General features: G+C 41.1%; 1 protein-coding gene across 3 annotated transcripts in view; it reads right to left on the bottom strand.

Annotated features, from left to right (window-relative positions):
* LRP2 (LDL receptor related protein 2) overlaps positions 1–13,721 on the bottom strand; it is a 217,917-nt gene that overhangs the window by 73,859 nt on the left and 130,337 nt on the right. For all 3 annotated transcript variants that reach the window (XM_090045536.1, XM_090045537.1, XM_090045539.1), the window contains 6 exons: positions 11,993–12,913; positions 11,277–11,442; positions 8,850–9,008; positions 3,675–3,964; positions 2,686–2,889; positions 2,050–2,292 (listed from right to left, as the gene is read on the bottom strand). In XM_090045536.1, coding sequence (XP_089901662.1) covers positions 2,050–2,292; positions 2,686–2,889; positions 3,675–3,964; positions 8,850–9,008; positions 11,277–11,442; positions 11,993–12,913 — 1,983 coding nt within the window. The remainder of the gene's footprint in view (positions 1–2,049; positions 2,293–2,685; positions 2,890–3,674; positions 3,965–8,849; positions 9,009–11,276; positions 11,443–11,992; positions 12,914–13,721) is intronic.

The following is a 13,721-nucleotide window of genomic DNA, read 5'->3' as shown; positions in this document are numbered from 1 at the left end:
ATCAATATTAATCTAAATGCCCTTTGTGTTTTGCTAAACAGAATAATAACAAAACAATCTATTATTTTGAAATAAATACTGAACCAATAAAGAAAAGAAAACCAATTCATAGTCTTTGAGCTTTGTAAAAAATAGATATTAAAAGACATAGTAACTCATAAAGTAACATGGAAAATATTTGCTGCCTATTGCAATTAGCATAACTTCACAGTAGAACCCTACAGAATAAATTTGCTCCACAAATCTGATTCCCAGTCTTGACAAGATGTGTTCAGTTTACCATGATTAGTCCTGCTGAAGTCAACAGGGCTCCTCACAGCCCGTTAAGGTTAGCACATGCATAAATCTTTGCAGGATCAAGGACATACAGTGTGCTTCAAGTAGTAGTCAATAGTAATAATAATTAGGGCTGTGCAAAGCTTTAGTAGCTGATTTGATTCAGAGGAGATTCAGCCCTATTTGGGGATCGACTCTCCAAATCCGAATCGAAGCATGAGACCAAGTTAAATCTCTGAATCAATTCCAATGCTTTGAATCCATTTGGAAAAGATTCAGCCAATTCAGAGATTCAGCCATAGACTACAGGCAGCTGACAGCTGCCTCCAGCTAGGGAAGGGGTGTGGGGAGCATGAAACTGGGGCCCAGACAAGCTGCCCAGCCAGGGTGGGGAGACACATTACTTCAGGAGGGGGGCAGAGGGATGTGGGATGCAGGCACAGCAGCACTGGAAGCAGGGGCTCTGCCCTGCTGCCACTTGCCCAGCTCTGGTGGGGGATACAGGCGCTGCTTGCTCCAGGCAGAAGGAGGCAAGTGGCAGCAGCACAGAGCCTCCACTTCCAGTGCTCCCACACCCGCATCCCAGGGGCTCCGTGCGGACTGGCAAGCAGCAACAGGGCAGAGCCCCTGCTTCCAGAGCTGATACAAGTAAGGCAGCACTGGGAATGTGGGCTATGCCCCGTCCCCACCACCAGTTGGCCAAGCAGCACCAGGGCAGAGCCCCTGAGGCTCCCCCCACTGGAGCAGAGGCAGGCACAGCCAGAGGAGCCACAGGAGAAGCCCCCATGGCTGCCCTACCCGGCCCCATCCCTGACATGGCCCAGCCTCCTTGCTCTTAAAAAAAGCCCCGCATTCACAGGCTCTGGCAGTGGGGATTGGGGCTTCTGAGGGCTTGTGGCAGAGCCCCCCTAAGCACAGTACCATAGTGGGGGAGCAGAGAAGATTGCTGCCCCCCCCGACCTGGCACCCATGTGACAGCTGTCACATCACGTGGGTGCAGCGCAACTCGGCAGGGCGCCACACACTGTCTGGGAGCTGGGGTGGCTCCAGCAGTCAACCAGAACCTGGAAGCACTCAGCACCAGTAGCCCCAAGTCCCAGGCAGCACACAGCACCCTGCCGAGCTGCACTGCATCCATGCCATGGGGCAGCTGCCGCATGGGTACCAAGCAGGGAAGCAGTCCCCACTGCCTCTCACTGCCCAGCACTGTGTTGGGGGGGGGGGGGGGGGGGGGGGGGTTCTGCCACGAGCATCCAGAGACCCCAAACACTGCAGCTGGTGAGTATAGGTTTATTTCTTCTTTTTTTTAAGTGCCAGGACTAGGCTGGGGCGGGGCGGGGGGTGAGGATGGACAGGGCAGCCATGGGGGCTTCTCCCATGGCCCTCCATGCCTGGGGAGAGACAGGCACAGTCAGAGGAGCTGCCCTGCTGTGCCTGCCTCTCCCAGCCAATCCAAATCACTGAATCTGTCCGAATCCACACCAAATCTTCCGAAGCTGATTTGGCTGAATCGATTCAGGGCAGTGATCCGAATCGCCGCATCAAATCACTGGCCTCTAAATTGGCCAAATCTGAATCAAATACTTCCCTATTTGGACAGGCCTAATAATAATAATAGTTATTATTAATGTTCTCAAATTTCTCATAAATATCTTTAATCAATCTGTTTTGCTTCAATATCATATAAAGCAGCATACATGTTAAAATGCATGCATTTTCATTTACTAATACTGTCGTATTCCTTTACAAATAAAATAGTTACAATGAACTTACGGCAATTTCTCTCATCTGATGTACCATTATCATAACAGTTGTTTATACCATTACAGACATATTCTCGAGATATACACCGCCCATTATTGCATGTAAATTCTGTGTGGGAGTTGCAAGCTCGGAACAAGCAACCCAGCTCATCACTGTTGTCTCCACAGTCATTGTAGTGATCACAGCGATAGTGGTATGGAACACAACGCCCATTGCCACAGGTAAAAGCTGTTGGCTGACAGGTATGAAAAGCTACAGGGGATAAAAATGAAGAAAATTCATGGAGGGAATGTCATTTTAATTCCTTGACTAAGGTAGCAATGGAAAATGTAATGCTTCTTTTACCTGCCAAGACAAACACTGCTGCAAAACGGACTGCATGAAAAGTAAAGTACACATTGGAATTAGAGAAAGTAGAAAGGTAAAATCGGGTAAATATGATTTAAAGGCAATCCTAAATATCCCTTCTTGTTTCACAAGCAAATTTGTCCTCATAAAAACACCTGATGACAAAATCTGGAAGCAGCTTCAAAGGACTGCTACGCAACTAAATCTCATAATCATCAAGTCAATAATTTAGTGTGATAGACCTCAGAAGAAGAACAGAGTTCTGTGTCACTTTTTAACAGTTATTAAAGTGCTTACCACACACACTTTCCAGTTCATCACTGCCATCACCACAATCATTGTCATTGTCACACTTCCATCGCTCTGAGATGCATAGCCCATTAAGACATGTAAAGAGTCCTGCATCACACCTGGTCCCATTGTCCACAATGCAGTGCTTGTTATTATTAGCTAAATACCAATGGCCTTCAGAAGGACATTGACACTCTGCACCAGCAGGCCCTATATGTATTTGAGATTTAAAAGAAAAGGGAAATTGAAGTGTTCAAGACATTCTAGACATTTATAGACTTTCTATAAAAGTGTTTAGAGTTGCTCTTACTTTTTGAGTCCAAATGAGACCGTATTCTATGCCATCAAATGATATGGTCATATCAGCCAAAAAGCTAGGCCCTTAACATTAAGAGTGGGACTTTCAAAGTCATTTGGTAATGAAGTAACTCTTCTTTTACTGAAGTCAGTGGGAGTGGATTTGACTCCCAACTCCCAGTAATATAAATGGAATTTTCAAAAGTGCCCAGGTATCTAACTCCCAGAGGCCACCTATATCTTAAGACATTTAAATAGCTCTATAAATCAGGCTTTGGGTCTTTTGAAAAATCTTATCCCAAAGGTATTTTACAGAGCCTCTCTCAAGCTTGCACACATTCAGCTTAAGGCCACTCCTTTGTAGGGTACTTAGTAGGAGGTGGTACCATTCTGAGTTCCCACTATAATCCACTGGTGCATATATGTTATAGAGCCTCCTTTGTGATCCATTGAGAGAGTATAAGTGTTACGGCTCCCAGCTAAGGAGTCCTCTTCATTTCAAGATATAGAAGCTTATGATTTTGAGTTCTGGAGGTTCACAGTTCAATCTGCTGCCAGATCACAACATTTAATTTGTTCACAGTTTTAATTCAGTTGAGATGTATCCCACTTCTGAAGAATACTTTAGCTATTCCCATGAGTTTTTAAAGATAGCTCATTATAAGTTCTGCTATATTCATCATCACCAAAATAATTACCTGGTGCACAAACATGACTGCAACCACCATTAAACTGGTTGCAAGGATTGCTGCACTGGTGTTGCTTGCTTTTTGACCAAACATGAATATCCAGTGGCCTTTGTGGCAAATTCATGATCATGGTGATCTGGTCTGAACCATCATATTTATTAGCTCGGTAAATGCTTCTGGTGTTCCAGTCTGTCCAGTAAATGTGCTGATCAAACAAGGTCATGGCAAATGGACGAAGAGCAGTGTTAACAATTACTTCACGATTTGTACCAGTAAGGGTGCATCGCTCAATCTTCTGTCTAAAACAAATGAGGAAATGCTAATGCCTGAAAAACATAACCTTTAACTCGTTTATCTATACAAGTATTTAATTACTCTTCGTAAACATTTCTCATCTATTAAATATAGGAGTACTTTATTAAGTTTGTATTTGACATCCCGGGCTTTTCAAACTACTGGTTCAGTAATAATAAGGTTCAGTAATGGCTTTGAAAATGCTAATAGTAAACATGCTTCATAATCTTCCAGTATGGAAATGCTTACATACTGGAAACAATCAGCTTTTAAAAGAAAAATTTTAACCAACTACTCTGACAGCTAAAATGAACACACATTTCATTATCCTCTCTGAAAAACACCCCCTGAATTGGATGTATTCTTGAATAAAAGTACAAAGGCACCAGGAAATGAAAACTTTCTTTCTAGTTGTCACTAATGTAAAACTAAACTCATATTACCAGGAAAAAACATCTAAACAGCATTTTTATACACAGTAAATACATAAAACTTGGGTGATTTTCCCATGAATAAGCACATGGTAGAAGAGTTACCATAAAATAATCACAGTGGCTTCTAGGTCAGATTCCCCTGTTAAGAGCACTGTCTGTAATAAGTAGCAAAACCCTAGAAGCAAAATCTCAGAGATGCACAGGCAACAGACACATGGCTCAATCCTACAGATTTTGTGACAAGTAATGTCCACATTAATAGGTTGCTATCCTTTATTCCTAACAGTACTACTGGCTTCCATGCCATTTTGCCACTGATTTCCATTTAACTGTTCCCATCCATATGTTTCTTTCAGTGAAAGCCACACCAGGAATACGGTATAATGCTGGCTGAAGAATCAGTTTGCACTATAATTACCAATGCATTATTATTTAAAATTGTGTTTAGAAAGAAAAAAATGCTTGTCACACAAATCAGAAAGATAAATAAGCTCTCTGTTTCAAAGATGCTGCAGTCTAATAAACTACACAGGAACAAGAAAGACCAGAAAAAGGCAGAGAGTGGAAAGATTGTCTTTTGGAAGACTACAAAATTCAGAATTTCTACAAGAAATAGGAAATAGGTTTTATGCAGGTGATAGAAAGTGCTTGGCAGAAAATTAGAAGATGACAGTCATAAGCAAAAGGGAAGTGTGGGAGAGCTTTTAAACCAAGCGTGAAGAATCTTATGCCCTAAAAAGGCTGATCCTAACACCCTTTCCTGATGTCCTCCTGATTAGACAACCCACTGAAGTGTGGTGTTTCCATGGCAGGGCTGCTGCTAGCTAAGTAACAGGATGAAGCAAGCTATGTGGGCTCTTCTCCTCTCCTTTAAGGACCTGTTGTGCAATCTCCATGCTACTTTCTGCTGCTTTCCTCTCAGTGTGGCTAAAGGGAGGATAAAGCTCATCTGTGTCTGCAGAAATAAAAGTTACAAAGTGTTGTGTGCATGTGGAAAATATCAGCTGAATAGAAAAAAGTTGGAAATTGCTCTGAAAACAATGACATTTCCAATGTACTTTAACATTCAGACTTTGAAAAAAGGCTTATCAGTCATAGAACAGATGTAGGCAGCACATAGAAAAGGAAGGCAGAGGATTGAAAAATACTTAGCTGATAATATTCTTTCTGCTAACAGCTTCTCTCCTTGATTATCACAACTAATGGGCAATGCTTCTCACCTATGGAATTCAGTGCTACTGTCAGACTCCAGGACTTAGCTTCACCTTTCAGTTCAAGCCACCAGAAGAATTTTTCTGAAGTTTTAGAAACGCTCTGGTGACTTACTACTAGTTGTTAGCAGTAAACACTTAAACTGTGTTAACTAAACTCCAGGCAAATATATGTTTAAATTCCCCTTTATAGAAAAACGTCTATTATGTTCCAAACTACCAGGGAGGAAGGAGGGGGCCGAAATAAGAAAGAAGCTCCTAACAGAAACAAAATTATCAGATAAGGCAATTCACATTTTTGCCATATAGCTCCTCTCCCCTTTCATCACTAACAGGAAGTACAAGGCAGTGATTTATAGACATGTGAGAAAGATGTAATTTGACCCCAGTATTCTTTCCTGCCATGGCAGGGGGTCGGACTAGATGATCTGCTCAGGTCCCTTCCAGCCCTAGAAACTATGAAACTATGGAGGGCAAAGCAGAATTTTAATTATTATATAAAAGTAATAGGCAGACAAAAAACTTCCTTAGAAAGCAAAAGCTTTGAAACTGAAATAATTCAAGGTTGGCACTAAGGTAGATGCACCTTCCTATCAGATGGTGGTTTCACAGGGGAATGAAAACTTACTTTTGCAAATATCCCTCAGATATCACACCCTTATTCCAAATGCCACTAGGGACCTTGTGGAGGGAGCTATACAAACAGTTTCTCAAGTATCTAGCAAGCTAACCAGTGCAGGATTTTAACATCTTGCTTATAGCAACTATGAGAACATAAGACCAAGAATCTCTTCTGCCTTAGTTCTGCCACCATAACTAAACTGACAGCAAGTCCTAGAATGCCTAAGACTAGGTAAACATAAAGGGGGCTATATTATAACTGTGCTCTCCTCCCCTCCCCTACCTAGGCATAACAGAGTGTCAATTACAACCACATGTTGAAATGTTTGGATGTGCAGTTGCTAACATGGTGAATGGGAGAACTCATAGGCATGGCCTATGTTCCAAAATCTTGACAATTTCATTATGTGGTGATTGCTGTAAACTTTGATCCATAAGAGAAGACTGTTGTGCTGCTCTTGCCCACTCCCTTAACTCCACAGTTTCCTGTGACATATTCTTAACTTCATCATACTAGCCAAATAAGAAAAATCTGGGGCCAGCTTTTTATCCTTAAATAGAATGACATAGTTTTAATAATTAGTAGCCGTGATGAGAAAAGCTGGCCCCGGGTTTGTTTAGTTTGGCCAGAGTGATGAATCTTGACATGTGAGGATACCTGATTTAGCGAGTCCTGTATACTCACATAAAGTTGCTATGACTGGCACACATGTTTTTCATGATACTTAGTTGCAAGAATGGAAAAAACTGTCCCAGAACTATCTCAGAAAATCTCTAATGCAACTGAGATCCCAGGAAAATTGTGATTGTTTGCTTTAAATTAAAAGATTAAAAAGGATCTAAATTAACAAAGAGGCCACATATGTCCAAGATCTTTCTATTTCTCCATATTACCCTAATTAAATTTGACCTGATTGAGGAATGAATTCCTTGTTTGAATTCTGAACACCAAAATGTATCAATGAGGTGTACAGAATGTACAGAAATGCCCTGCTAAAGTACATTTTTCTTCCTATGCCCAGGCTGTTTACTGCAGTCCATTTACATCAGGATGAAAGAGAAGTCACTGCTCCCAGAAGTCTGATCTTCACTGTGGGTTCAGTGGAGATTCCCTGGCTGTCACTCATGTCTGAAGTCAGCAGAAGACATTACTGCAGAGAAGTCTGACCTTAGATTATTCTTTATTTTTTCGGATATAAATATTCAGGCTTTAATTAACTGAAGGTTAAACAAGTTTGTAATTAACTGAAGGTAAGCGAAAACTTCTCCTCTGGCTAATTTATTATATAACTGTCCACAGTGTATTCTACCTTCTCCTAAAACACCTGGTACTGACCATTATGAGATATAGGCTACTAGACTTGACCCCAGTATGATACTGGTGAAAGCACATATGGTCTTTTTTTTCTATGATTTTGTTCAGATTGAGAGAGTTGCTTAAGACAACAGCACTCCTGTATTTTTAAGGATTTATACAGTACAAGGTGTGACCCTGATATCTGAATATCAGATATTCCCTTGCAGGCAGAGGGCATCTCTAGAGTTTGCAAGACTTAGCCTGGAGCAGGCTGTGAGGGGCTTTAGTCTGCATGGGAATCCTAATGTTCTTGATCACGCTTCCCAGAGTAAAGTTCTGGCTCTGTGTAAAACTCATGGTCCCAGCCCTCCTATCTAAAAGCCCCATTGGCTTGTCACAGGAGAGCACAGATCATCCTCTGAAGCTTCTTAAAATCTGCATATAGCATCTCTTGGACTCAGCTGGATCCTTGCAGGGTCTCTCTGTGACTTTGTTGGAAACATAGGGAGCCTGCTGAATAGGTGCAGTGTTGGAAAAATCAGAAAGTTAGGACCCTAGTCCTGATTTCTTGGACTAGGGTGAGGGGTAGAGGAAGGAGCTACCGCATGAAAATTAATAAAAATTAAATTTATAAAACAAAGCAGTTGGGGGGAAAAACTGTCAACATGTTCCACTGGTAGGAGCAGAAATTCTGGTAGCCTGTGTTAAGGGCAGGGCTCAGTCCAGAAGCCTCTAGGGAGGAAACTGGGCCATCTCCAAATTCCACAGGTGAGAAGCGTCTGTGAATCCTCGTGAGGAGAGAAGACGTGCAGCAGAAATATACATATAGAGAAGATGCTAAAAAAACAAGTCCAGGATTAAGTATAGAACAAATAAACCAATGATAGGTAAAAATGCCATGATACAACAGACTAGATTTAGCTCAATGTGAATTTCAGGAAAGACTTTAATTCTGCAGTTAATACGTGCACCTGAAAATAAATAAATTTAACTGTATGTGGAATTACCAGTCACCTCAAAGATTTGTTACTTAAATCAGTGGAAACTGCCACTAAAGTCAATAAAGTGTTGACTGAAGTAGAACATGGCCTGCAGTTCTGTTCATCTTATGTGAGTCAGAAATAACAATATGGCTAACCAATTACAGTACTACATACCTACTAATTATTACAATGTAATTTCAAAGCCATTAATTGATTAATACTTACTGCTCCATAAGACTGTACACAATTCCTTTGAGAAATGGAGGAAAATAAGTACTAAATAAATACATTATTAAAAAAAAAATCCTACTGTACATCAACATAACCAAGCCACAAATACATACAGACTTGCATCAGCCCAGTAAAGCTGCTGTTCCTCATAGTCCAAGGTAAGTCCATTTGGCCACACCAAATTGGTGCTTACAATAGATATTCGAAAGTTTCCACCAAGTGTAGCTCTTTCTATCTTTGCATTGGTGCTCCAGTCTGTCCAGTACATGTATCTATCAATCAGACAATGGCAAAGTTATCTCTTTGGCAAACAAAATCCACAGGACTCAGTTATGTCCCAAGATACCTGTGACCTGGCGTCTCTCACTGAACTGAGGAGTGAACTGGGTATTCTGAAGAAAGAATCATTTCCATTAATTAGAACCCTGACTCTGCAAGAGGATCTACTAACAAGGACCCCTTCATTGATGAGGAACCTCTGTGTACTGGTACACTGAAAATATGAATACAATTCTCAGCTCCTTGTCACATCAGGAAAGTCAGTCACCATCTTTCCCATGTTTTTCCATTTGTAGAACTGTGACTGTAATATTATCCCCTACCCTTTCAGGGATGCTGTGAATAAAAATGCATAAAAACCTAGATGGAGAGATATCTTTGCAGTAACAACCAATCCTAGGGATATGCTATTCTCACAGAATCCTTGTTTTCAGTAATCACCATTTATTTGTCCACCTAGATGAGATGAATGGCAGACTGATGCTCTCCCTTACTGTTTTTATCTAAACTGATGCTAGATGTTGATTTGCAAGCTCTCCTGCCTGCTGATACAGAGATATTTCTCTTATACTGATACAGATATATTCCTCTCAAACTTGGAAATTGTTCCAGGGGAACAGCAAAAAACACCTTCCTAACACCAGGATGATCCTTCTGCCAAATCTCAAACACAAGTTTTCAAACACAAATAAAGACGTGCATTTCAAATGCTTTCAAGCGCAGAGGTGTATAATTTTTAACTAGGAGACAACTTATTTTCATTGTTTTCTTCAACCATGTTCTCAGAAATAGTTGAACTGTTTCAGTCAAAACTTTCCCTCCAAAACAGCCTGAGACACCATGGAAAATTTCAGCCCCAACATTTATAAACAACTGAAACCTATGGGTGTGCTCTGGGGGGGAGGAAGGGACGTTTTAATTGGATCAGCTCCCAGACAGCTGCACTAATTAAAATGCTGCAGCATTATGTGTATTCAAAATGGCTGCAGGTGTGTAAGCGATGTTTCTGGTATGGGCTGTGCCAGAGGCTATGCACCTCCCCGCTGGGGAAACAGGCCCTTTGGTCTGGACAGCCTGGATTTTGACGAGGCCTACGTCTTGTTTTGGCTGTAGTATACCCTGCACAAGAGTGAAGATCAGGGCTCTGCCTCTCCTAGAGCCCCTTCCACATGCCATCTGGATTAGAATTTCTGATGCATTCATACAATTATGGCACTGACAATTGCCGTCTGGGACATCAGACTTCCATTTTTTGTTAAATAAAGTGTTTGAATCAAATCATGCCCTGGGCTCATGCCATTGCCAGACAATTAGAGACAACTCGGACCATCTGGTCCTTTAAATAAAGTGCGCCTTAATTCACCCTTGCAGTCATCTGGGTTTCAGTTACTCAGTTCAGTACACTCTCCCAGCAATGTCCCTACTAGCAACTAGAGTTCATACATATACAAAAGGAAAATGAAAGAGAAAAAAGTCCATAGGCATAACTCATGCATCCCTTGGCAAAGGTCTGCTCCTACTGTAGCCATGTGTTATCACTACTGTGAGGAAAGGACCTGGCGTGGCTCCTCTGGCCCTGTTCCTGGAGTGCTCCTCAGCCCTCACTGCTCCTGTAGCCTCTTCCTGCCTTTGAGCTGTCAGGGCCCCAGGTTTTGCTGGGCTTTACTTGGCTCCGCTGTGCTGGAGCCACAGATCCTGTTTCCTCTGCTGTGCTGCTCCATAATGTGGCAGTTGACCACTGGCTCTGCTGTCACCAGACTTCCAGTTATGCCGGTGGTTCCTGCATGCCTGCCAATGCGGAGTGAGTAGGAACTTATGGGCCGGGGTCACCACCTCTGCCACTGGAGGTAGGTGGGGGATCTTCTTAGCCAGTGAGGGATTCTGGTCCTGGCTTCCCTCACTTCTCCCGGAGTCCCTCAGGGGGCTTCCTCCTGCAGGTCACCTCTCTCTGGGGTTTTCCACTCCCACAGGGGGCACTTTAACTAAAGCTTGTTTAGTTAAAGTGCCCCTGCCACTATATTGAATACACATGATACTGCAGCACTCTGGAGTGTTCTACTTAGAATTCTCCATCGGACTTGAATAATCAAGTCTACTCTGACACATTATAATTAGAACATGTCAAAGCATGTGTATAGGCATTCCTTATCTTAAAATGGAAAGTGTTAGGCAGTTTTAACTATAGACAATGTCACTGGCTCCTCTTTGAGCTAATAATATCACTATAATGAAAACTCTGCTGCATGAATATAAACACATACCCCCTGCAAGGATCTAACACGATGGCTCTAGGTCGTGGAACACGGGCAATCACTGTACGGTTGGATCCATCCACAGCCATTGAGCTGATAGTCTGGTTTAGAAAGTCGCTGTAATAAATCCTGTTATTGATCCAGTCAAAGGCTATGCCATCTGGAGTTCCCAAATCTTAGGCATGCATGCAAACACAAAAGAGAGAAGGATCTCTTCATTATAACTTTCTGAAACACAGATAATACTTTTCTTCAAATCAACCCACTTTCATAATGGAACAAGTATAGAGGCATTCGTTCAGATCAGTGGCATCAACAGAAATTTGCCTGAATTAAAATCTAAGGACCTGTATTACCAAGATGTGGCCAACTAGCATCCCAACCACTTGCCTCTATCCATGTCCCATCCCCTGTTCTATCTAGTTTGTCTTTTTTACAGAAGCAGGAAGCCTGCTTTTCTATATATTTGCATAGTGTTACTGGAAATAAACATCAACTAGTCTTATGCTTCCATATTTGAGCCTGAATACTGATAAAGATGTAATAAGAACTTAAGGAAAAAGTTAAGCAAAATATCAGCAGAAGCTTTTAATATCATATATTAACTAAGTGGTCTAACTTGATCATTAATATAAATTTGTTATGATTACTTAACTAGCAGGCAGGTGCTATAATTTTGTTTTGTTAATATCCAGTTAATTTGGATTATGCTTAACAGCACTTACCTGAAGCAATTACAGTGGGAGTTCCAGTTCCTGAAAAAATACTGATGTAACTGATTCTCCCTGTTCCTGCTGGAGAACTTTGGGTAAAATATATTCGATTGTTAGTGCTGTCATAGTCCAGGGCTACTGCAGTTCTTAACACATTCAGTGGGCGAAATGGAGGGCTGTGATTTTCAGGATCTAAGTGTATGCTTCTAAGGGCATTCTCAGCAGCAAAGATCAAGTAATTATCTGTTGAAATGGAACAACTCTTGCCATCACTTCCTAGAGTGCCAAAGGCACAACCACATTTGGATGTCTGCCGATCAGGCAGTGCAAAACACAGATGAGAACAACCTCCATTGTTCCCCAAACAAGGATTGTTGTTGACATCAACAGGTGACTGTGATTGAAAATGGTTGTTATAAATGGTAACATCCCTTAACCAATTAATGTTGTCACGTATAACTGTTGGCTGTTCTGAGTTGCCTGGCTCTTTGCTGGCTCGGAAGACTCTTTTCAAGTTCCTATCCACCCAGATCATAGAGTTTTCAAAAATTGTGATGCCATATGGAGTTGGGTAACGACTACCATAGCGCACAATTTCAGTGTCACCTCCTTCTGGCTGAATTCTTGCAATCATGTCTAATGAATCATCAACCCAATAAACATAGCCATTGCTGTGATCTACTGCCAAGCCACGAGGTGTGACAATGCCCTCAGATACAAGCACCGTTCTGTTGGTACAGTCAAGTAAAGCACGTTCAATCTTTGGATTCTGTCCATAATCTGCCCAGAAGAGGTATCTGTTTTTTGGGTCCACTACAATATGCCTTGGCATATCCACTCTGGTTTTAAGAAGAACACGACGATAAGTAGTGTTTAAACGCAAAACTTCTACAAAAGTTTCTGTCAGGAAAGCATTTGTAAAATAAAGATTGCCTGATTAAACAAAAAAAAGAAGGAGAAGTTAATGTACAGTTTAATTCGAATCCTGAGAAATACCATCTGATACCTTCAAATAATGAATCACAAAATGATGGTGAGCAAAGATCCTAGGAATTCACAAATTAGGGTATTTGCCTCTTCAGAAAAAGACTTTAAAAAGAGATGCTCATTCTGAGGAATTAAACAGAACAGCCCCACATAATGACATGATTCAAATTCTTGACTCATCCTTGTATCCTCACTAACTTACACGGAGTTACACACATCTAATTGAGGGCAACCTTTGGACTATTTGTGTGTCTAATGGCAATATTATATCATGGGACAATATAATACTGATTATTCATTCTGCCAAAGGTCTTGTTTCATTTCATTATTTCAAATCAACAACCATTTCCCCCTTAAATTTAATCTTAAAATATTTAATACTAGTGCGTTAAATCTCTCTTACAGTATTGACTAAGCTTGGTCTCCCACACTGCTGCCTTCCCTCTGCAATATTGGAAGTAATTCACAAATAAATTAAATCAATATTATGGTTCACTACTGTATACAGTAACTGAATCAATTTTCATATCAGTGTGAAGATACAAGGTTTAGATAACATGAGTTCTAAGATAGTTAAGTTAAGAAGATTAGTCAACAGAAAAAAAATTGCTAGAGTGAAAAAAACAAGAAGCATATGCTGGGTAATGATCACACATTCTGTGTTAAATGAAAGAACACATTCTAAAAAGTTGGCATTTGTACTAATTGTAACTTGCTGCTTGATTTATGAATGAGGAAATGTAACTCCAAAATA

Source organism: Crocodylus siamensis, chromosome 4 (genome assembly GCF_052110815.1).
Source record: "Crocodylus siamensis isolate JL-2025a chromosome 4, ASM5211081v1, whole genome shotgun sequence".
Classification (NCBI taxonomy): Eukaryota; Metazoa; Chordata; order Crocodylia; family Crocodylidae; genus Crocodylus; species Crocodylus siamensis.
Note: the sequence above shows the minus strand (reverse complement) of the source record. Positions and strands in the feature narration are given on the sequence as shown.